Here is a 23,477-nt window from a genome sequence, read left to right as displayed (position 1 = left end):
TTACCTAAATAACCAGTAAGTTAATAAATAATTAAATAATAAAAATCCTAAAAGATTTGGTACTTTTTATTTAACAACCCTTTCCTGATGCCAGAAATTATTTGCCTTACAAAACAAACAAAAATAGCTAGAATTTATAAATTGTTTTCCATTTCACAAATCTAGATATGATAATACACTACCAATACATCAGTAATTGTTTATATCTAAATATATAGACATGGATAAAGTGTTAAAGATGACACATGGTGATATTTGAATATAAATTTTTTTATTGTCAAGTATAAAACTTTATCACATAAAAGCAAAGACAATTTCAAAAATGTATCAAAATTAATGAGAACTTTTGCTTTCTGTGCTCATTTTTCATGTTATGCTTGACAAAGTAGAAAAACATTTTTTTCAGAAACTGATTATATTAGGCTCTTCACTCATTGTGTCTATTTGTCCTTCCATCAAATGTAAGTTCTAGCATTGGCTTGTTAGCAGTTTCACAAGTAGATGGAAATAACATTCACTTTTTCAGCACTTAGACTGTTGATTTGAACCTGAGGTTTAAAGATGCACAGGGATCACAGTCCCATTCATAAGGCAGTGCTATACACATTTATAGGAGTGACAGCTAATACGTACAACTACTTACTTAATTCTTACTTCTTAGTCCTTTTTTTACCAAAGAAAAGTCATCAGTCTCATCAGAAATATCTTTAAACAATAAATTTCTGGACTTGTGATTTTGGAAAAAAAAAATGCAAAAATCTAGCAAATATGACCCAGGTTCATTATACGCATTCTAAAATCACCAGGAAAAAAAAAATAATAAAAAATTGTAGTTGCTTTTCCTATTACTCATTTAACATAATGTTTATGGGTCTTCTTAACTTCTTAGGGACTGTTCTCCAAGAATGGGTTAAAATGTCTAGAGGTAAAGGATAAAAATCAGATATTGAATGATTTGATTTTTTTCTTTATTAATCATTTTCTCTTTAATTTTACTGTTATTTTAGTATTTTAATTATTGTTATAGTGACAATTTAAAATTAATAAAGTAATTCCAAGGTACTACAACTAAATTGTCATTATTTTTCATCATTTAGAGAGAGACATTTAAAATTTTGCAGGGAAATCTTTGCCTCTCTTAAATGTAATTCCTTTGTGGGAGCTCTTTGAAGCTAAAATGCCAGTCAAGAGACCCATGTACATCAAAAAAAAATTAAAAAAAAATCTGGTCATTTTTTCTACAACACTGACAGTTTTGGCTGATAGTAAAATTATAAAAACACTTATAAAACCACAGCCCAAGATATGCCACTGTTTTTTCCTTGGAAATATAGCCATATTTTCATAATCTATCACTGTTATTATTATTAATAATAATAATTTTAGCAACAACAATATTTCCTCATTCATGGTTAAGCTTGGTTTTGAGTGTAAGATACAAAATGGCAATGTCATGCTGAGGATATTTCACAGCTTTTGGGCCAATTTTTGTGTTGAGGAAGGAGTGTGGAAATATTTAACAGGGTTTTAACTTCTTACAGCAAATTTTGCTTGTACAAAGCTTCAATAAATACTAAACTTCATGAAATCAGTAGAACTGTGATACCATGATTTGCTCAGGGTTTTGGATTATTAAAAAGTTGGGATAGTTATGTTTTATTTTATGATGTGTCAGAATAGCATGAAACTCAAAAGAAAGATTGCCCTTTTCTTTGTTATCAGCAAATTTGTTACTGGCATTACTGGCTTACAACAGTTGTTTATGTGGTTAACAATAAATTGAATTTCTTGGGCACAGGAAAATTTGAAATTTGAAGGTATACTTTTTATTTGTTATTTACTTTTACTATTAATTTAGCTGAGGTCATTGGCTTATGGGAGAGTGAATTCAGAATTTTAACTGTAAATAGTTATCTTTCGTTCCAATTTTTCTTATCCTTAAAACAAGAAAAACCCTCCACTTTCTAATCCTAGCAAGAAATAAACTTAATGCTAAAAAATTTTAAATGACAGTTTTTCTACAAATTAATTCCAGTCTAAATTTTTGTTTTGTTTTGTTTTTTACACATAAAATTTATGTTTTAGAGATTTTTTTTGAAATTAAGAATTGAAATTACCTGTGAGAATGACACTGATGAAAGTGCCTGCTTTCTTGGAAACTGTGTGAAATGTGTCTATCAGTTAGGAGGACCTGTATAGGGTTTAATTTATTGTTGTCAATCTCACAGGGAAAGAAATTGAAGTGGAAGGCAGAGAACAAAATCCTTTTTTTTTTTTTTTTTTTTTTCCCCCATGGATCTTTAAATACATCACTAGCATCTAAAAATCTTTTTTTTTTTTTTTTTTTTTTTTTTTCTCTAAAACTGAAATTGTATTCACTAGAATAGGATAAGGTGAAATTTTAAAAGTAGCAATAAAAACAGCTATTGGATCTCCAGCATAAGAAAAATGATGCCTCTATATATGTTATGTCTGATTGAAGAACAGACTTTTGGAAAGAGCTTGACAAAAATATTCAATAAAATAAATTAAGTGAAATTCAGGTAAGAGGAGAGTGAATTATTTTAAAAATAAATATTGAAACTATCCTTGTTGTATGTGAGGAACACTTGTAAAGCGAATCACATTTACATAAGTGGCTGTTACATGTGCTGTCATCTTTGATAATCGCCTCATTAAAAGATCCTTCTGAACCCACTATGGATCTTTCTTTCTCTATGTACTTTCCAGAGAAAAGCATATATATGGGGGATGTGCCTTAATGTGCAGTATGGCCATGTCTGTGCAAATGCACAAAACCATCGGCCAAATATTTAGATTAGTAAGTAAGGCTAACAGAATAAGTTAGTTTGTATGTATGTATGGGAAACATCATTACATATTTTTTTTTTTATTTCTTTGTCCGTCTTACCTTTTCAAACTTAGATGCTGCCATTGGTCTTTCAATGACAAAAATGTTTGCATGTTGTGAAATCAGGTGATCATATTTAGTTGCCATAAGACAGGCACTGCCTCTTGAGTTTTGCTTTAGTTGTCCAATCACTTTAAGCCCCACCAACAGTGATCTGCTTCTGAAGGGACCAGCACTGATCCCCAACACTCCAGATCATCTTGTGTCCACCACCAAGCAGGTTGCTGGGAAATTATACAAATCCACAACCTTGTGGTTGTCCTGACACACTATCATTCTCCTTTGTTCACACCGTTTTGACATTTTCTTCTCCTTTGAGTCTAGCTTCCACCTCCGCCATCCCTGACTGCTTTGTTAGCTCATCAGCTTTTTTTTTCTTGAGATAATTCAATTTACTAATCCAGCATACTCCAAGTACAGGCATATTTATTGTTTTCATGGGTTTCAGATTTAGAGCTCTAAGAAATGTATTCTTAAACTACAGATAATGTAGTTACCCTTGTTACCACATCATCTAGTTAAAATGGTATATATGTCAACTTTCACCGCTTTTGTAGGAAGTAAGTTAAAGATCTTTTACCTCGACTTTGACATCCAGTGCCTTTTAATGTGCCTATGAAATGAGCTAAGAACAATATTTCAACTGAAAATTACTAAGTAGGACAAACTCACGACATATCTATGAAAAATTACATTTTACTCAAGAAGCACTAATATTTAATTTTGTGATAAAGAATCATTTCATCTCTATAAATATGCATACAATGTTTCAAATCATGTTTTTTTAGTATGCTTTAGTACAACTTTTATTATAAGTCTGCACAGTTCTGCAGAATGCTACCCATTGGGGTGACTGGCTGCAGTGAACTATGTTAGCAAGATAATTTATACTTTGTACTTAATTATTACTATTAGTGCTGTTGACAATTGGTCTTATTATAATTTCTTTATTATTATTATTATTATATTTTCTGTTTTTAACTCAAATTTCCACTGAAAGAAATGTGCTGATTTTAAACTAGCACTTATCTTTTAAAATATTAACGTATTCAAATTGATCATGATCTATTTTAGAAGTTAAGACTACTTTTCATAAAAACTATAATTTGTCTATAACATTAAGTTAATTCTATCCCCTAACTACTTAACCAAGTTATTTAGTACTTTCCTTCAGCTATAAAGAATTGAAGATATTTTGGACTTAGTAAGTAAATAGTTAAAGTGCATACTTTATGGAGTTATAAAATATAAGTTCTTAATATTACAACTGTTAAAGTCTCCTTGGAATATTAGTATTAATGATTTATTTGTTCTTGAGTTACATCCCCTAGCCTCTCTTCTTGAAGGATTTTCTTCATAGCTCCCTCAGCAGTACTGAGCCAACACATAGCAAATACATATTTGATGCTTATTTATAAAGGATTTGACCTATCCCTTCTGCTTTCACCTTGCAACTTCTCCCTTATGACCTCATCATTTCATTCAGTCAAGCCCTGTAAAATTCTACTTGTTTGTGGAAAGTACTTTTAATGAGAGAATATGGTGTAATTTCCTTCTTTTGTTTTTGGTCATTCTCCTCCCAATTGGTATGGTAGGGTTGGTTGCACAGATGTATTTTGAGCTGAAAATTTTTCATGACAGTTGTGTAAGGCTGCCTTAATCATAATGGGCTTTCTCAGATCTCCCTTGGCTATGACCTTTGACATCTTCACTCCCCTACTTCTAAAACCATTTCCTAATAGAACCCAGAAGAACTCATCTATGATAAATTGTAATTCTGGGTTGCAGCTGGAGATCTCATCTGATGTGCAGTGTGTTCTGGGGTTCATTCATTAATCCAAAATATTGACCACAAGCAAATCCCTATATGCATTTTCAAACTTGTTGTCCTGAAAACTGGCCTAGTAAAATAGGCTGTGGGTAGGATCTATATTCGTAGCCAGTCACTACTACAACTAAAATTAGATGTCAGAAATCAAGGAATGTAACCTTTACCTGTTTACCAATGTGTGACTCTACTGCAGAAGGGTTATCATTAGATAACACATAGCAACATACTTATATAGAAATATAGAGTACAACATTTTTATGGACTCAAAAGCTTATGTACATGTTGCTCATCTCTGTTGGTTTTATATCTGTAAAACTTTCTCTTCTAAAGAGCCATCCTGCTAAGAGCTTAAAATTCACACTTTATCTCCTTGTATATTGTCCATAGCCTGTGTTATATTTTATGTGGTTTTGTACTGACTTGCTAGGTTAAAGAAACATCTAATTTTGACAAGCAAAATGATAGTGAATTGTTAAAGGGCAGAGAAGTGTTCTTGTGTTTTGTCAAGATTGTAACTAGTCAGTAGAGGATTGTCAAGGATATAAAATAATATTTTTGACCATGCTTTGGCTACCATAATCAACACTTTGGGTCATAGTAAATGGCCTAATTCTAGACCAAAGTTTCCCCTGAGGATGTTGTTGAGGTAGGACAAGGCCATATCTGGGAAAATCAGCAGCACTGTTTGAACTGGAGCTGGCAGGTTGCTCTTACAGTCCTGGAACAGTAGCTTGGCCATTTTAGAGATTAGGTTCAGGTCCAAAGAATAAAACATTAGGCTTCATACTCAAAAAATTAACTTGTCATCCAGGGTAAATGACTGGGGAAAAAAATATGGAAAATTCAAGGTAGAGTAGCTATATCAGTATCTCAGTAACGATTTCGTATATTTTTTTTCTGATATAACCTGATATTTTTCAGTAGGTTAGTTTTCCTTTTTTTTTTTTTTTTTTTTTATATTACACTTTTTTTCTCCTACCTGGAAATAAAATGTAGTATGCTTTTAAGGGTGACTTTTGTAGTGCAAAAACTAGGAAAAATCTTCTGGATTTTTATGGTTGACTATCATCTTGATTCATCTGAAAATATAATGCAGATGATTGTCATTCATGGTTCACTCTTTAAAATGCAAGAAGACCACCCCACCTGTAAATTTCCCTGATGACCGTGCTGCATGAGGTCAGAAACCTTGGGTCATGAGATTGGCAATTCATATGTAAGCTCCCAACACCTACCTATCAGACACAAAAAGTGTGAAACTCTTATAGAGTTCAAGTCCAAGAAAATTTATTAATGATTTCCAAAGAGTTCCATTGCTTCAGATGTTATTATCTCCTGTTGCTGTAGTCTGGCACTGCAGCTCAAGAGAAAACTGACAGGCTACTGTACATACACAGCTGAGGTCTCAGCACTTGGCAGACTTAAGCCTTATCTGAAAAGCTGCTTGCAAAAGGGACTTTTTTTCCTGAGCTCAATTTGTATGTCATTTTTGTCTGTTCTAGTTTGATACAAACAGGTAATGGTAAGAATGCTTAATTTGTGTATAACTGTGTATAAGGCAAAATGAAGAAATAACATAATAATGTAAAGATTACTTTTTTAAGTTAGCATTTAAATTTTTATTTTTATAATTATCTGACAGTTGTTCAAAGAATAGAAAGAATTATAGATAGATAAAAAAGGGAGAAATACTGTTCATGAGAGACCAAATATCTTTAAAGAGTTAAAAAGAGTTTGCCTATGTTCCTATGTTCACAGAAAACCGACTCATAGATTTTTTTTAAACAGATCTTTCCCTTGGTTAGGAAGTAGAAAATCATGAGATCTGAATACAATTTTATTTGTTCACTTGGTTTCTCTACTGGAAGAAAATAGATGAATTAATTGTTAACAGAGTATTGTGGCCATGTTATTCATTTAGAGTTTTTGAGAATTCTGAGAAATGTGCTTGCTATGCATTTTGTGCATATTCATCTGTTGATCTAAGAGCTAAGTAGAATATAGATACCTTTGCAAATATGTTAGAAGAGGTATAGAAAAGACTGGAGTGGCTGATGGATAAAGTACTGTTTGTGCCCTCTTGATTCTTTTCACTTTTCAAGTCTCTTTCAAAATTCAGAATGATTTTAGATGTACGTTTTGCTGTGCTGCAAAAAAAAACAGGGTGGGGGTGGGGTGAGGTTTGTTAGTCCAGAATAAATATCTTAATTAAAATGTGCAAAGGCAGAATCAAATTTATATTAATGAATATCTGTACATACATTACACTAACATAATATTTAGTCAGATGATCATATTCTGATTATGTGGCTTTCAAGAAAAATTCACCCAAGCTACCTATTCATATATTTTGCTGCATAATAAGCTATTGCAACTGAATTTCTTTCATTTAATGCTTATTTTGTCATGCTAAAGTTGTGAGATTGGACTAATTGATGTAATACATGGATAACGTGTTTCAGTTGTTCAGTGGTTTATACAAGTTCTACTGAGACTGTACAATGTGTAAAATAAGAGAAATATTTATTAATCCCCATGATCCTTATTGAAGAAAACACTTGAATGCACAAATAATCACATCTCCATATGTAACAGGTCCCAAATTAACAAGACCCTTGAGATATAACTGCCCATCTGACTTTACTTGAAATGTGAGAATAGTAGAATACAGGGAGGGTTTCAAATCTCCAAAGTTATGCCTCACCAGAACAGCAGATACATGTATAAACTAGAACCAGAAAAGTCTCTGAATACAGATACTCAAAAATGTTGAAAAGAGGTGGTTTGGAAAAAGATGTGAAAACCCATGTAGCCTGCCCACTGTGTCATACCAGGACAGGGTGGTGTAGCCCAAGGAAATTTATAGTGACATCCCTGTGCAATTTTTTTCTGTGTCCATGGGAAGGTCTCCTTCTTTCCATCAACTCAGAAGCTTGGCTTTGACTACGTTCATTTATCCTGCCACTCCACTGCCTAGCCAGCTATGTATAAGTAAAATAAAATATACTGTCATGATAAATGTCAGAGAAACCAGCCCACCATCTATACCAGATGTCAATGAAAATGCTTGCATCTCCTGCAGAACCAGAATCAAGAAAATGTATGAAGTGCATTGTTAAAGCTATTGCTGAAATACGATCTATACTGGGAGCTGTACTGTATTCCTAGTTTCAAACTTTTCCTCTAGTATTCCCCTGGAAGATTTGCAAGAAAATCAAGCAGCAATCAATAAGTATGGATATTGCTAGCTGAAGGAAGCTAGCCTACCTGCTTTAATAAACAAAGAATAAATATAGATGGTTTATACACTTTCATAGTTTCCTCATCGACTCTGAATAGATATAAATCAGAATTTAGCAGTTTAACACTTGGCCTCTTCCTTCTGCACCTGGAACGTCTGCAGAGCTGAATCAAAGCTCAGACTAATCCACAAAGATGACATTTTAAATGTAAATATACATAAATGCAGAATAATTTATAAAGTTTTAAGGCATATGATAGGCACAGTTTACACTGTTTTAAATTTTATGAACTATGACATCAAATTACAGTGAAGAGAGCTATTTTGGAAAGTAAAGATACGTGTGGATTGCTCTTGTATCCAGTCATAGTAATGTAAAACTTGTCACTCCTGTGCTATTTTAAAACATTTTCAGAGGACTATTTGAATTTTTACAGTATCAGAATATGCCTCACAACTAGCAATGTTTGCTTTCTTAACAGTAATTTAGATACAATGTCATGCAAAAGCCATTCTCACCTTAGTTTTTTTTTTATTTTTATTTATTTTTTTATTTTTTTAAAAAAATCAGCTTTATTTTATATCTAGAATTTACTTGTACAGTTTTGAAATAATGCAAATTTGGACCTTACATGTTAAATTTATTCTAACACCTGTGAAATGCCTTCCTGAAGTTAAATTTACAGACTCTGAACTGTGACCCATGTTAGGTGAAGGAAAGATTTAGACATGGTTGGTGCAGTTGCTGATTAATGTGTCATGCAATCTGTGTGACTACAGGTTAGTCATGCGCATTAGTTTTCCTTCAAAATTTCATATTTTTTTCTGTGCAGAAAATATGGTTCAACTTTAGACTTTGACTTTATCTAGAATTTAGTCCTCTAGATTAAGGTTTTTGTTGTTGCTCTTCTTTGCTTTTGTTTGTTTGTTTGAGTGAGTGTGTGTGTGGGGGGGTTAATTTAATTTTTATACGGTTTGCTACATAATTAGTGTTGTAAAAGGCAAGACTTCTCTTATACCTACCAGTTTCTCCTCTGGGCAGGCAGTATTGTAAATTATTAAATACAACTACAGACAGTGTCATGATAACTTTTAATGTGATGGTGAAGTGAGAGCATTGATCTTATGTAATTTGAGTAAGAAAAATCTGAACGGGTAAACTATTTGTAACTTCTTACAGCTGAATAGGAACATAAGTAATATTAGTAACAGAAAAAAGGCCATCTGGTCCAGCTTGCCTGAGTTTGCTTGATTGGCTGATTATAATCTCAGCCACCTGCTTTTCCACTGAGCTCTACTTCACCAGTCCTATCCTATTCCAGAAACAAATGTATCTGTCTTTTGTACACCTTTATAAATCTTTCCTTATAAGTTTGATTATTCAGACCTTATGTGGTCTTATAGCACAGGAGGTCCGAAAGTCTCAAAAGAGACTGGGACTTTTATATCCTGGATGCTCAACAAATATGCAGAAATAAATGTTCCTGATCCATGGGTTTGTAATCTACTTTCAGAAAAAGTATATGGATGATTAGAAGAGGGATGTGATAAAATTAGGTGAATGTTTATGTAACAATATGAATGCCTTGACCAATTACAGAATGCAGGTGTTTATTTTGCTTTTAGGCTGAACAGGCACATATACTATATATAATCTGTACCGATACCCTGCTAAAATATTCTTCTTTTATCCATTCTTTTTTTGTGGTAGTAGAACATTTCTTGTAATTTTCCTTGGGAATAAAGAGAGTTTTTAGGACTCTTAAACTTCTGGTCTTTTTAGCAGTAGCAGAGGGAAGTTAACAGCAGCCTCATGAAGCTGCTGAGCCTCATATTTTCATTCTATAAACTAAGGAACAGAGATCACAGAATATGTACACAGGTATTTGTTGGTCTGCCCCATCTCTTAATTCTCTTGTCTTTTTACTGGATGTGTTACTTCTCCAAAGCAGAGTTTAAATAATTAGAAATATGATTTAAATGAGATCAAATTTGAAAAAAAAATAATTTTAAACAATGAATTGCTTAGTTTCTGAAAAACAATGCCTACTTACATATCCTCCTAGATCACATGTGTATCTACTGTCCTGATGCATTTAAGTAACGGTCTAAATTTAGATGTTACACCAGGTTCTCAAAATTGTAACACTTTGATTATCTGAGTCTGAATTCTCTCGTGTAAACTCCTAGCAATTCCTCTGGGGTTTTGGCAAGGGCTACTCTTAGCCTGGACTGACACAGTTGTGCTGGTCACTGGTTACTGTTCAGCTGCTGCTGAGTTCCTCTTGGCTGAGCAACTGAAAGAAAGACTTCATCCATTGCTAAGGCTTTCCACTTCAGAATGTAAGTTAGCTCTGAGGTGAATATGGGATAATCATTTAACTTACAGGCTTTGAGAGCTCCCATGCTGGGTATAGAGATAATGGGTACTGGCATACATATAAAATATTTATGAAATTATACATAAATACTTGCTGTTTGATATGTTTTAACACACTGTAAAAATTTGTACTTACAAGTATGTTTTCTATAAAAAAATCAACACATTTCAGATAAAGAGAAAGATTCTCGGTTTCCCTTTCCTCCCCCGCTAACTGTAGGAGGAGATTGGCTGTGGAATAACAGATTTTTTATTTTTTTTTTTGGTAGACTAGAGTTACGTTTGGCACAATCTGCCTAAGAGGCCAACAACACTCTCTTGTTTTGGGTCAGCTCTTTTGACTAGCTACGGATTTTAACCAGAGATCTCCAAGCCACAAGGAACCTTCTATTTTTACATTTAAAATAAAATACCCTACATTTGCCAGATAACAATGACACTTTATAAAACAGAAGAGGCTATTTTTCTTAGGCAGGTCTGTTTCCTATATACAATTTTACTGGTTGAGGTAAGTCTGCAATCTTGTGTCTTGCGCTTCATAGCTATAATGCTTATTTTTGTGTGTTTGAAAAGAATAAAGTACAGCAGATGCATCTTGCGTTGAACTTTTAATCTCAGCTTCTTTTATCACTTAGAGCAAACAGGTAAATGATTAAAAAATAATTTACAGTGAAATATATTAAAATGTCATAATTAATCAGTTTAAAATCATTATTTTCCATATTTGGTGTCTTCTGTCTCTGAAATCCCTTCCTTTCTGTTAGCTCTGCTACTGATTATCCAGATGCTAGCTGTAGGTCTTTAAAGTCAGAAAGCGCAACATCAGTCAGAAGACATGTGGCTGCAAAAACCAGTGAGTGTGTAGAAAGAGTGCCTTTACAGGTCAAGTGCTATAGCTATTCTCTTACAAATCAGTCTGAATTAGCATCAGAGGAGCCTGTTTTGGTATTCCTACTCCCCCACACCTCCAGCTTCATCTGTCAGCTGCTGTTGCTGCCAACCCTCATCTTAAACTCCTAGGCCTGGAATCTGTGTCTGCAGGCAATGCTGAAGCAGGTTTGGCCCCACAAACATTGCTACCAAAGCTTACAGCAAACATTGAAATAGAATTACTAATTACTAGATGAAGTCTGGTGGAACCACATGCAGAGGAGCTTCTCTTGCAGACCCTATTTCCTCTTTCCCCAAAATATTTATATAAAGAAATCCCTCTGACTCATGGTCAAAGTCCAAAAGACAGTATCAGAAAGCATCAATTAAAACACTTTATTGAAGTCCAGTTTATGCCTTTTTGCTGAATGTGTTTGATCATATTGCTGTAGCCCCACGGATGGTTTAAACATAAAGATAAGCCTGCCTTTGTGTAGAGTTAATCTAGGCACGTCTCTGTTCCCTGCTGAATGGACAGAGCAAGGAGTGGTTGGAGAGAGAACCTTGAAGACTGAGCTCTGTTGTTAGACTTGTCCTCTATGTAGTCCCAGCTGATGGATCTAGGAATGGTATATAGAATATGAGCTGTCACCTGGCTTGGTAGAATACTGAGTCAAGCTTGCATGCCCCCTTTCTTCTTCACCTTTAAATTAAGGTTGTATGCTTTAAGTTGCCTAGGTTCTGGTCTCTTTATGTAATCTGTCTACATGGCTTCCATATCCTTCTTGTTCAAATGATAAATGGAAAAGTTTATTGAAGTTTCAGCATGTTTAATAGTGCTCAGAACCAATCTGTTATGTGACAGATAACAATAAGTATCTACTTGACACACACAGAACAACTATGGTTAGCGATACATGTTTAGAAATGGGGGTGTAATGTAAGTATTGACAATGGTGATGCACATGCAAACTTATTTTTGTACTTATCACATACACTGTAAATAAGCAATGGATCTATCACTGGTAAATAAGCTCACAGTATCTGTTACTAGGTTAGTTCTTTTTTATTTCTAAGAGAAAGAATATGAGACATTCATAAAACAATGTGTAAACAAGTATGGGTGACCTAGATGCCTTAAATAGAGTATGAAGTGTCTCAAATGGTGTATTGTTTTGAACTGAATAATATATAAGGAACTTGCTTCAAAATCTGTTAAAGGTAATGAATGGTTTTAAACCAAAATCAGTAAATTCTGGATCAGATCCATAGAGAGCACAAAATATGTAAGTATTGCCTAAAATACGTCTGTTTTTTTTTTTTTTTCTATCGTATACATATCTGCAAACTGATGGGACCAAAGTTGAACATATATATATTTTTTTCCTCATATATTTTGAAAGTTGATTAAGGGATGTGGTGTGTCCCGGATGTTCCCTAGGCTTTCCTGATAGTCTTAGAAACTGTCAGTGGAATCCTTTGCAAAGCTAATCTTCATTTCCACATATGTATCATTCAGGAACTTGGTTAATAAATCATCTAAAAGTCTGCAGGAGAAAACTCCATAGAACTAATTCCTCTTTTACACTAGAATAACTCCACTGATTTATCAGTGTTAATTCTTACTGTATCTGATTTGGAAAAATGAAGAACAAAATTAATAAATGCAGGAATCCAGTTACAAAGTAGAACTTACATGTATATTTCTTTGAAAACTCTGCTTGTGTCTTTGAGTTTCAGGACTTCAATTCCCTACAGTTCATATTTTCTTTGTCCCCCTTTTTCCTTATTTTTTTTTTTTTCCTTCTTTCTATTTTTATACATTTCCCTAGCATTTTTGATGGTATTGTTCTGAAGGTCAAAAACTAAGATTAATGTTGCTGAGTTAGTATCATTTATTGTTTTCTTCCTAATGTTCTGCAGCTTTATGTTTCTTTACTGTATGCAAGCTCAGTTTTGAAAATTGTGGGAAAAGGTTTCACTGGCATCCATTCTTGCCATTAAAGTGCTTCCCATCTGAATATTGCCTGCCAAAGTATGTGGTATCCTGCAGAGCAAGAGGATGAGGACATAGATTGCAATGAAGCTGAACAGTTTGCACTTCCTAACAGTGACACCAGACATCAATCTTGTGCAGAGACAGCCCAGAATACAGAAGAATAAGAACTCCTTAAAAAACCCTACCAAAAAAAAAAAAAAAAAAGATTTTTTATTTTTTTTCCATTTAATTCCAGAAGTTTTCTTCTAAGATTCTTCAAGATGAATGTTTTCAAATTGCATAAGCTGACATTTCAGTGGCAGAAGCTTTTGAGGAAATATATATATATATACATATATATATATATAAATGATTTGAAGAAGGAAATTTATATATTGATAGGTTCTTTGAAGTAACTTCATTATTTACAGATTTTATTTAATTTAGTCTAATTTAGTTTATCATTAAGCTAAGGAGTAGAGTGTTAATCTGGCCACGTCTGATGTGTTTCACACATTTGTACTAGTTTGACATCAGTATTCAGCAACACCAAGTTATATTCTACAGGCTGTAAAGATTGCCAGTGCTGCAACCGGCCATATTTGGAGGAGATTGAGTCAAGTCTGCAGCTTGTATAAAGTGCCATAGCTCTGTGAAGTCAATTTGCACCAGCTGTTGAGGATCTTCTCCTTTACACAGGAAGTTGTTGCAGGTTTTTATTTTAATATATAAATCTAGTTTCACCAACAGAATGATTTATAGTTGGGCAATTAATGAGCCATATGCTCCTCTTTGTAGTAAAAAAGGTGTGGAAAGAGCTAAGTGCTGCAAAAAGTTGCTACAGCAATGAGCTGCAAAAGTTAATATACACCATGTCACTCAATCAGGAGGCTGTAAGGGTGTCAGGTGGATAAACTTTGCTATAAGCAGTAGGAACCTTCACTGGAGAGAAAAAAAAAAAAAAAAAAAAGATAACTGGGATAACTGAAGAATTTGGGCTAAATAGTAGATATGCTGGAAAATGCATCATATGACTTGGGACTGTGTTCACAAACAGAATTTTTCATTATGATTTAGGTATTCTTGAAGCTGCCATGGCACCGTTTTTTATTATTTTATATATATATTTTCTACTTTGGTACAAATTGGAGCTGTTTTCAGACCATTACAGCTAAAGCATCTGTTATGAAAGCCAGGACAGCCAGAAAGCAGGATACCCAAACCTTTTACACCCATTGAAAGCAGCCCTGAGGAGAAGGAACTGAGGGTCCTTGAAGAGAAGCTCAGCTTAAGCTATCAATGTGCACTTGCAGAAATCCAACTGTACCCTGGGCTGCATGAAAAGCAGTGTGGCCTACAGGTCGAGGGAGGTGATTCTCCCCCTCTGCTCTGCTCTCATGAGATGCTAATTGGACTAGTGTCTTCAGCTCTGAGGCCCCCAGTACAAGAAGAACATGGCAATATTAGAATGAGTCCAAAGGAGGGCCACAAAGATGATCAAGGGGCTAGAGAATCTCTCCTATGAAGACAAACGGAGTGAGCTGGCTTTGTTCAGCCTGAAGAAAAGGCTCCAGGGAGACACTACAGCGATTTTCCAAGAACTAAACGGGGTCTATGGGAAAGCTGGCGAGGGACTCTTTGTCAGGAAGTGTAGTGATAAGACAAGGGAAAATGGCTTTACACTAAAAAATTGTAGATTTAGATTAGACATTAGGAAGAAGTTATTTATTCAGAAGGTGGTGAGGCAATGAAACCGGCTGCCCAGAGAAGCGGTGGATGCCCCATCCCTGGAAGTGTTCAAGACTAGGTTGGATGGTGCGTTGAGCAACCTGGTCTGATGGGAGGTGTCCTTGCCCATGCCAGGTGTTTGGAACTGGATGATCTTTAAAGTCCCTTCCAACCCAAACCATTCTATGATTCTGTGATTCTATGAGAAACAAGCAGTTTTGTAACAACTGCTGCCATCATGGTTCCTCATGGTCCAAATATACAGATCTTGAAACAGAGACCATTCAAAGCTCAGCGAAACAAAACTTTGACCAGCCTCAGAGCTCCTGTAAGCAGCTAGAGAATTTGAACAGTTGGCTCCAGAAAAATGTGAGAAACAGGTTTTTCAGGCAAGTTGGTATAGAAGGATGTGTGTGAGACACAGCAGCATACTAAAAAATACTTGCCAAATATTCAGTTATTTTCAAAGATTACATGTGCACGTGTTGCTAAAGCTTCATTCATTTTTTTGTATTTCTTAATTTTCTGAAAAAAATTCTATTTGTCTTTGTGGTAGTGTCCAAATCCAACATTAGTATGAGAAAATTTCTTTGAGTCCCTTATCTTCTCCATATCTTTCCCCATGAAGGAATACACATTCATATGCTATTAAAACTGAGTTAAGTCAGAGATTGAGTCAGTGTGAATTAACTTCTGAATCCTTACCTAATAAACTTTATTCTCTTGTGTTTTACCATGGCATGCATGGAGAGAGACTGTTCAGTTCCTAGGAACTATATGAAGAGCTTCTCACAGGCCATACATTAGGACTGACCTATTGCAATTAACTTATATTCTTACTCTGGTTTGCATTAATGTAATTACTTTGCAGGCAGCGTGATTCACGCAGCTTAGCTTCTGATAGAACTATTCCTACTATAAGAGACAGTGAGTCTGGGGAGCTCTGTTGCTTTTTCTAGCCTTCCCAATGATATTCTATGCTTGTGAGCATGCCAAGAAATAGCACAGGACATCTATGGGTTGAGAAGACCATTATTTTTGACCCAGCCAAGCTCTGTTTTTCTAACCATGTAGTATCTTTACAAATTCAGAAGTATATGAGAGTATATAGTATGAGAGTATATAGTTCACAGTCCTCTCAGATTATTGCTATGAGGGTATATGATCTGGTCCATTGTTTGTTCTGGGTAGAATATGTAATACTTTGGCTTGTCCTGAGTCTTCCCACGTTTCCCTAGACCATTCTGCATCTTAAGTTTTGCAGATCTTATTGTGGATTTTTTGTGTGGGAACAGTTTTGTGTTTTCAACTGGTATGGCAGCAGATCAAGCAGGAGGTTTTGGCTTGTGCACAGATTCTGGAGGCAGGTTTTGTAGAAGGTTGCTCCAGTTTTTGGTTTGTAAGCCATGGGCGCATATACCATGTATTACTCGATTGTAAGTTAGCCCACTCACTAAATAGTTTGCTGACCGCATACAGTAATTCAAGAAGAGGGCTGAAAAACAGAGATAGTACTGAATAAAGCACAGAAAAACGAAATAAATATAAAATAATCTTACATCACAGAAGAATCAGATGCTGAATTTCTATTGAAAATTCCTAATTAAATCGGTGGATTGCAACTATGTAGAGTGTCACATGTTAGCATTGTTTTCTGTTTGAGATTGCTTGTTTGATATTCCAAATGATTATCTGTGCTGGAATTACCTGTGTAATAAAATATATTTCATTGTAAAATGACTAAAGATGAATAGATCGTGCTGAGGCTGAAGAGGTGTTTCTGACTTGTTCCACTTATCCTCCTTAAACACAAACTCTGATAGCAAAGGCTAACATAGTCTGTTTTTCCTTTTATGCTAATTAGCAGCAGAACTCCTATTTTCTAATTGCTGAAAACTGGTCTGTGTTAGGTACACACACAGGTAGGTGCTTTCCAATAAGAATGTGAAAAAGATGAAAGTCGAGAAAATTGTTTGAATTTATACTGTGAATGATGTCTAATTCATGACTCAATCCCAATTCTCCTTACAGGTAGTCTTTTGATTTATGTGTGTGACTATCCCGAGAATGCAAACAACTAACATTTACTTGTAGCCAAGGCCACAATGTAAGAAAAGGATCTTATTAAAAATAATAATAATAATAAAGAAAGATAGATGTGTATATTTCCCTGTATGCATTCTTCTTTGTGTGTGGCATGTAATAATCTTCCAGATATTTCCTTGGATCTTACTTGTTTTTTTAAAACCCATGCAGCTCTTTGCTTACATTAACATAACTGAGGGAAGAATTTGTTCCTATAAGAACTAAATACAAAGGAAGTGGAGGCTTTTGGCAAATAACCTATCTTGCAATACGTATTGAACACTTAAATGAAAAACATAAAGCAAAGTTGGATCAGAAGAGTAAGAAAAGAGGATCTACATCATAATTGCATAAAGATTTCTGTTTTCATGTGAGATAGAATGAATTTGAAGGTGAGTTGTCAATTTTAATAAAGGCATTCACTCAGTGTCCCAAGACACAGTTCTTCAGCCAACTTTTATGAAAAACAAACAAACAGTAATTGTATTTCCCAGTGACAAATCCCTGGCTGTCTCAGTGGTTTTTCATCCAACGCATATGCGTAGAATACAGCTGGGAAGGTGAATTCTTGGAGAAAAACAAAAAACAACAACAAAAAAACTACCTCTATGAGAACAGATCCATTCAAAGGACCTGCATTTGAGTATCAGCTCTAAGAAGTAGCAGTTGTCATGCTAGGGTTAGCAGGGGCCACACTGGGTGATGGGTTTCTTGCCATTTGCTTGGTTTTGTGAAGTTCATAAGAAAGTGGTAACTTGTGGCATAGGACAAGTAATGTTCCTGTCTTATTTTATACCCAGTTCAATTCAACACTGAATCTTGTAAGAGGTGTCAAGCATAGTCAAACTGAATGTTTTGTTTAATTTTAATTGGATGCTAAGGGGAAACCTTTACCTATTTGCTTAGCTACAATCAGTGTTGATTTAAATAGAACAGAGACTATACAAGACTCATCATATGGAAACATTCCTAAACCATCTGTTTATTGGTAGGTTTTTTTGTTGTTGTTGTTTGTTTGTTTCTTTTTCTTCCCAGTTTATCTTATGTCCAGAAATTCAAGTGTAATAATGTTACAAAGAAATTACCGACCATCAGATCTTTACCATTTCAATGATTTTGAGGATTGTGAAAAATGGCTGTTTTCAGTGACATGGCTCCTTGAAATTACAACAGGGTATTTTGGCAAATATGTTTTCTCCAGTTGTTAATCAAAATGTAGTGGGATGTGGAAATCACTGAAAGCTGCAGAAATGAACAACAAAGGCTCATTTTCAACTTCCCACGTCACTTATTCTTAAAGAGAAATCTTATGTGTATGGTGACCCGTTTCTGTCACCACAAGGGAAATACTTCAGTAGTGAAATATGGCCCAGGTGTTGGATCTATCTTTTGGTCTCATTGAAAGGGATTTGATTAATGACAAACAAAAAATCTGAAGTAGAAAAAAAAAATAATAATAAAGCTAAGTGGAATCATTCATACTACTGTGATATGGTTTTGATGGTGTATGAAACTGAATTTTTATGTATTACTTATGATGGGGGGGGGGGGGGCGGGGGCGGGGGATGGGAGGCTGGAGGAAATGATAACATCTTCTCTTTGGCTTTTCCAAAAGGAAGAAAGATTGAAGTGGGAAGGAAATTTAGTAGTCTCCTTCTGCATAATGAAGACCTATGTCTAATAGAAGATAAAGATGGTATTTTCATTTCAGGTAGTTCTGAGAAAAGTTATACAAATTATAACCTAGCACAGCAAGGGTCTCCTTTGATGGTGTGGATTTTCTTGTATTCTGTTTTAATAGGTGGAAACGTGATGTGCTATTTGGATATAGGGAAGAACAGAACAATATCTTGCTACTGGAGTTAATTATTGCTTAATACATTGCTGTTATCACTGTGCAGAATCGGTGATTTTTTTCACTTGCCAGCCAATATAAATCCTGAAGTAATCAGCATGTAATTTTATAAGAGTACCATCTAGATAGGTGAAGAAGGAAAGAAAAATCGATGCTATATAGGATGCTCTGGATGATGGACAGGTTATCATCTGGCCCTCAGTTTTCTCTCTAGCTCTTCAAGTCTACACAGACTCACACATGCAATTACTAAAATCAGAGGGCTGAGAGTAGTTCAGAGATTTGTATCATAACCCTAAAGGAAAATAAAAAAAATGTCTTTTGTACTATTATCATTAGTCTGAGATATGAATTCTATTGCTAAAAGAAAGAAAATGAGAGGCTGAGGGAACTGGATCAGAGAGGAGGAGACTTAAGGGGACCTAAAAGTAGCTTTGTGGCATAGATGAAGCATCTTTTTTCAAGAAGATAAAGCCAGGCTTTTTGCAGAAGTGCATGGTGGGAAGGCAAGAGACAATGGAGAATAAAACAGGTTCTGGCTGTATGTAAGAATTATCCTATGATTCTATGATGTTAATTCTCCTGAATCAAAAATATAAGTTTTGTGCATATTTTTTTATTATTATTATTTTTTTATACTAATCACATTGCCTTAGAAAAGAATCAAAATTTCATTAGAGCATTGTCTACATGGCAGTTCCATCGCCTACTTTTATTCCTGAGTTTTCACTCATGAATTTAAACTGGAGGGATCTAAAGAACACTGTAATACTTCCTGTTTGTACGTGGATTTCTTAAATATGTAAATATTAAATATATAAATATAAAATATTATATATATATATGTTTCAAAATTAGCTGTATCTCACTCTTGCTCTCCTTTTTGGTAATTATATAGTAACAAACATGAGAAAATGCACAAGACTCTTCATTCTAATTCAAATAACTTTTTTTTTTTTTTTTTTATTTCAAGTAATCATCATTACATATGAATGAAAAAGTGAAACCACAACCCTTTTATAGACCCATACTTTTTTGTTTCTGTTTCAGATAGTTAGTGAGCAATCAGCTGTATTCTTTGATGAGTGCTTGGTCTGTTTCTTACATTTGTGGGAAGTCTTTTAGCTGTAATGGCTATAATTATTTTTAATGTGCTAATGGTTACAGACTGAGTTTTGGGGCGATCCATTTCACACTTATTTATTATGTTATTCTTCTGCTCAAATAAAAGTTATAGATAATCATTTTCTTCCCATTAATATTTAGGACAAAAATTATTTCTGATCATCAATGATGTTAAGTCGAGGAATTTAACATAGACTGTGACACTGATGTCAGCAAAAAAGAGGATTAAGGAGGAGGATTTAATTCATTTAACTGTAGCAGGAAAAAGGCAAAAAATGGTTTTAGCAGTTAAATTGCTTGTGACATAATTGTTTGTTTATGTCTCTAATATTCCTGTGGTATATTTTTGAATGAAAGATCATTTAAGTTGACTGGCACATCTGAAAGATTAACATTACACCAATATTCAGTTACCTTGTTCTGCAATTTAGCTAGTGTAAGAGGCAGTTTAACTGAAAAATGAATGCTAATAAAGTGCCTGTTTAGTAATTCATTTTGAAAACCATTTGACCTTAACTAGAATGAAAGTAGACTGTAAAAATCATCATAGATTCCCTTCCTTGAACTTTTCACAATGCTGAAAAATGACTGAGGGAAAGAAGCAAGATCCAGTTACTGTACCCTGTTTGTACAGCTGTACTTCATTGAGTGGAGGCTTGTGTTACACACAGTTTGTGATAGGAAGTAAATGCTTTTAAAACAACTAAGGAGACAGGTCTTTAACCTCCACCTTTTCAGATGCTTTTTTCACTCATTTACCTTCTGTCGAGGTCTTGGGAATCATTTCAAATACAAATTATTATTGAGTACTGAAGCTCACCTGAATAATTCATCTCCTAGTGAGCTCATTAGAGAGAGATCAGTTAAGATTATTGTATTATTGTTATTATTATTATTATTTATTATTATTATTAGAGAGATATATTACTAATTCTTGATATAGAGAACGTTTGCTGTTTCAGGGACAAATACGTCTAAAGAATGAAGAATTCTCAGACTGAATATTAAGTGAGGTTTATGATAGATGAACTTAGAGTTTTAATTCAACAATGGTAATGATTTTCAAGGACTTAGAGGACATTCAGAAATGATGTCATGTAGTCTGTCAAAAATCCATCAAAATTCATTATATTTTAAAATTTTAATTTCTAACATGTAAGGCTTTTACCTCCTGTTACAAGACTGTTTAATCCCTTGAAATTGTGAAGACACTAAGATTCATTAAGGGGATTTTTTGGCAGTGCTTCACATTGCAAGAACATATTAATCACCAGACTTATACTGTTTGAGGTAAGCTTGGCACTAGATTATTTCAGGCTTTTGAATACACATTATAAGATCATTCTGTGAATTAAATTCAAATATCTGCCAAGGGCACTTCTCTAATTACTCTGGTGTAAGAGGTCAGTGGCAATGGCAGCATGCAGTTGATGGTTAGCCAGATAACGTTTAATTTCTGTAATCAGCTGAGGCTGTGTACATTTCATCCTTTAAAATATATGTGACCTTGAATTTAGTTTCATGTTATATATATATATAAATAAATATATATATATATATACTGCTATATAATGCCAAAAAAAGCATTATTTAGTCGGCATTAGCCACCCACTTTCAGATTTTGCTATAATTAACATTTTCATAGCTTGTAGCATTATATCTGATGGCCGTGAACATTCCTGGCTTTCGTTTCTGCTTGATAACCTCCCACTTAAGACTGTTCAATAAATGTTTACTGCAATGAGCCCACCCAGATTTGCACTTAAAGAGAAAATGCCTTGAAATACTATTAGGATTTTGAAATATTCTTCTTCATTTTAATACATCAGAGGTGTCATGCCTTCAGAACACAACTGGAATTGGTTTTACCCTTATTCCGGCAACTTTTTAGAACCACAGCACAGTGGAGTAACTGCTCTCCTTTAGCTGAATCTAGAGTTTCCAGCAGTTTTGAGCAAACAGCCATTTGTTTTTCCACTTGTAGAAAAACAGTGGGCAGGTAATAGTTGTGTTTCATGGTCTGGGGTACAAATGGACTTGAAGATTTATGTGATTTTATGTGAAAACCATAACAGCAGATATCAGTTAAGTTGTTTAAACAGTCAGCTGACATTTAACCCGGTCTAACCAAACTCATATCTGGACATTAGTTTTTATTTCCTGCTATACTATATTATACTATGGTATAATAGCAAAGTGTAAATTGGGGATTTAGTTCTTTTTAGCTTAAGAAAAAAAAAAAAAAAAAAAGGTCATAGGAAACAAATATTGCTTTGTTCTCTGGTATATGCCTCATTAGAAATTATTTTTTTTTTACAGAGGTTAATATACTGTGGGCAGCACACCAGGTACATCATAGTTCTGAAGATTACAACTTATTCACAGCCTTGAGACAATCTGTACTGCAGAAATACACCTCCTGGGTAAGTTGCACAAGATTTGGCAAACAATATCACCAAAATTTAGTAAAAGTAAAAATATAGTGTTTATTTCCCCTCAAAGAAAAACATCTAAATTATTTTAGATGTTAAACACTGAAAAGCACAGGTGAAACTGAAGAATCTGAAAGTCATAAGCTTTAAAAGTACATTCATTAATGATTTTATAGCAAACTTGAAAAGTGATACACTAAGTAATTTTAAGAAGGGTAATTTTAACTCTTTTTCATATATTCATAACTTTCCAGGAAAAATGTGACTTTTTTTTTTTTTTAATAAATTATTCATGCATCAGTGCAGCAGAAGATCAGAATATAGTGAATAGAATGTGTCCATGTAGCTGAAAGGAGCAGAGAAATAAGAAAAGTCGTGGTTTCTTAGTTTTTTCATTGTTATTTGTTTGTTTTTGAAGTATAAAAACTTCAAAATTTAAACTCTCAGGATTAGATTTCAGAAGTAATTTTAAACATATGTTTATAGATAGAAGATATATAAAAGCTGTCCTGCAGTGAGGTATAATACTAATGGGGGAATAAACCTACAGTCCCCTGTGAATCTCTATGACTAGCCTATGAGCAAATGACTCAAACCCAAGGGTGTGTGCTCACAAAAATCCAAATCCAGTGTAACTTCATTAATTTCAGTGAAGTTTAGATTTATCACAGAATCACAGAATAGTCTAGGTTGGACAAGACCTCTAAGATCACAAAGTCCAACCTCTGACCTAACACTAACAAGTCCTCCACTAAACCATATCCCTAAGCTCTACATCTAAACGTCTTTTAAAGACCTCCAGGGATGGTGACTCAACCACTTCCCTGGGCAGCCTATTCCAGTGACTAACCCGCTCAGTAAAGAAGTTCTTCCTAATATCCAACCTAAACCTCCCCTGGTGCAATTTTAGCCTATTTCCCCTCGTCCTGTCACCAGGCACGTGGGAGAATAGGCCAACCCCCACCTCGCTACAGCCTCCCTTCAGGTACCTGTAGAGTGCAATAAGGTCACCCCTGAGCCTCCTCTTCTCCAGGCTAAACA

General features: G+C 34.4%; 1 protein-coding gene across 4 annotated transcripts in view; it reads left to right on the top strand.

Annotated features, from left to right (window-relative positions):
* AGMO (alkylglycerol monooxygenase) overlaps positions 1-23,477 on the top strand; it is a 203,776-nt gene that overhangs the window by 54,969 nt on the left and 125,330 nt on the right. For all 4 annotated transcript variants that reach the window (XM_035318412.1, XM_035318411.1, XM_035318413.1 and 1 more), the window contains exon 4: positions 22,324-22,427. In XM_035318412.1, the coding sequence (XP_035174303.1) occupies positions 22,324-22,427 (104 nt within the window). The remainder of the gene's footprint in view (positions 1-22,323; positions 22,428-23,477) is intronic.

Source organism: Oxyura jamaicensis, chromosome 2, assembly GCF_011077185.1.
Source record: "Oxyura jamaicensis isolate SHBP4307 breed ruddy duck chromosome 2, BPBGC_Ojam_1.0, whole genome shotgun sequence".
NCBI classification, from domain to species: Eukaryota; Metazoa; Chordata; class Aves; order Anseriformes; family Anatidae; genus Oxyura; species Oxyura jamaicensis.
The sequence above is the reverse complement of the archived record's forward strand: the minus strand, read 5'-3'. Positions and strand labels throughout refer to the sequence as shown.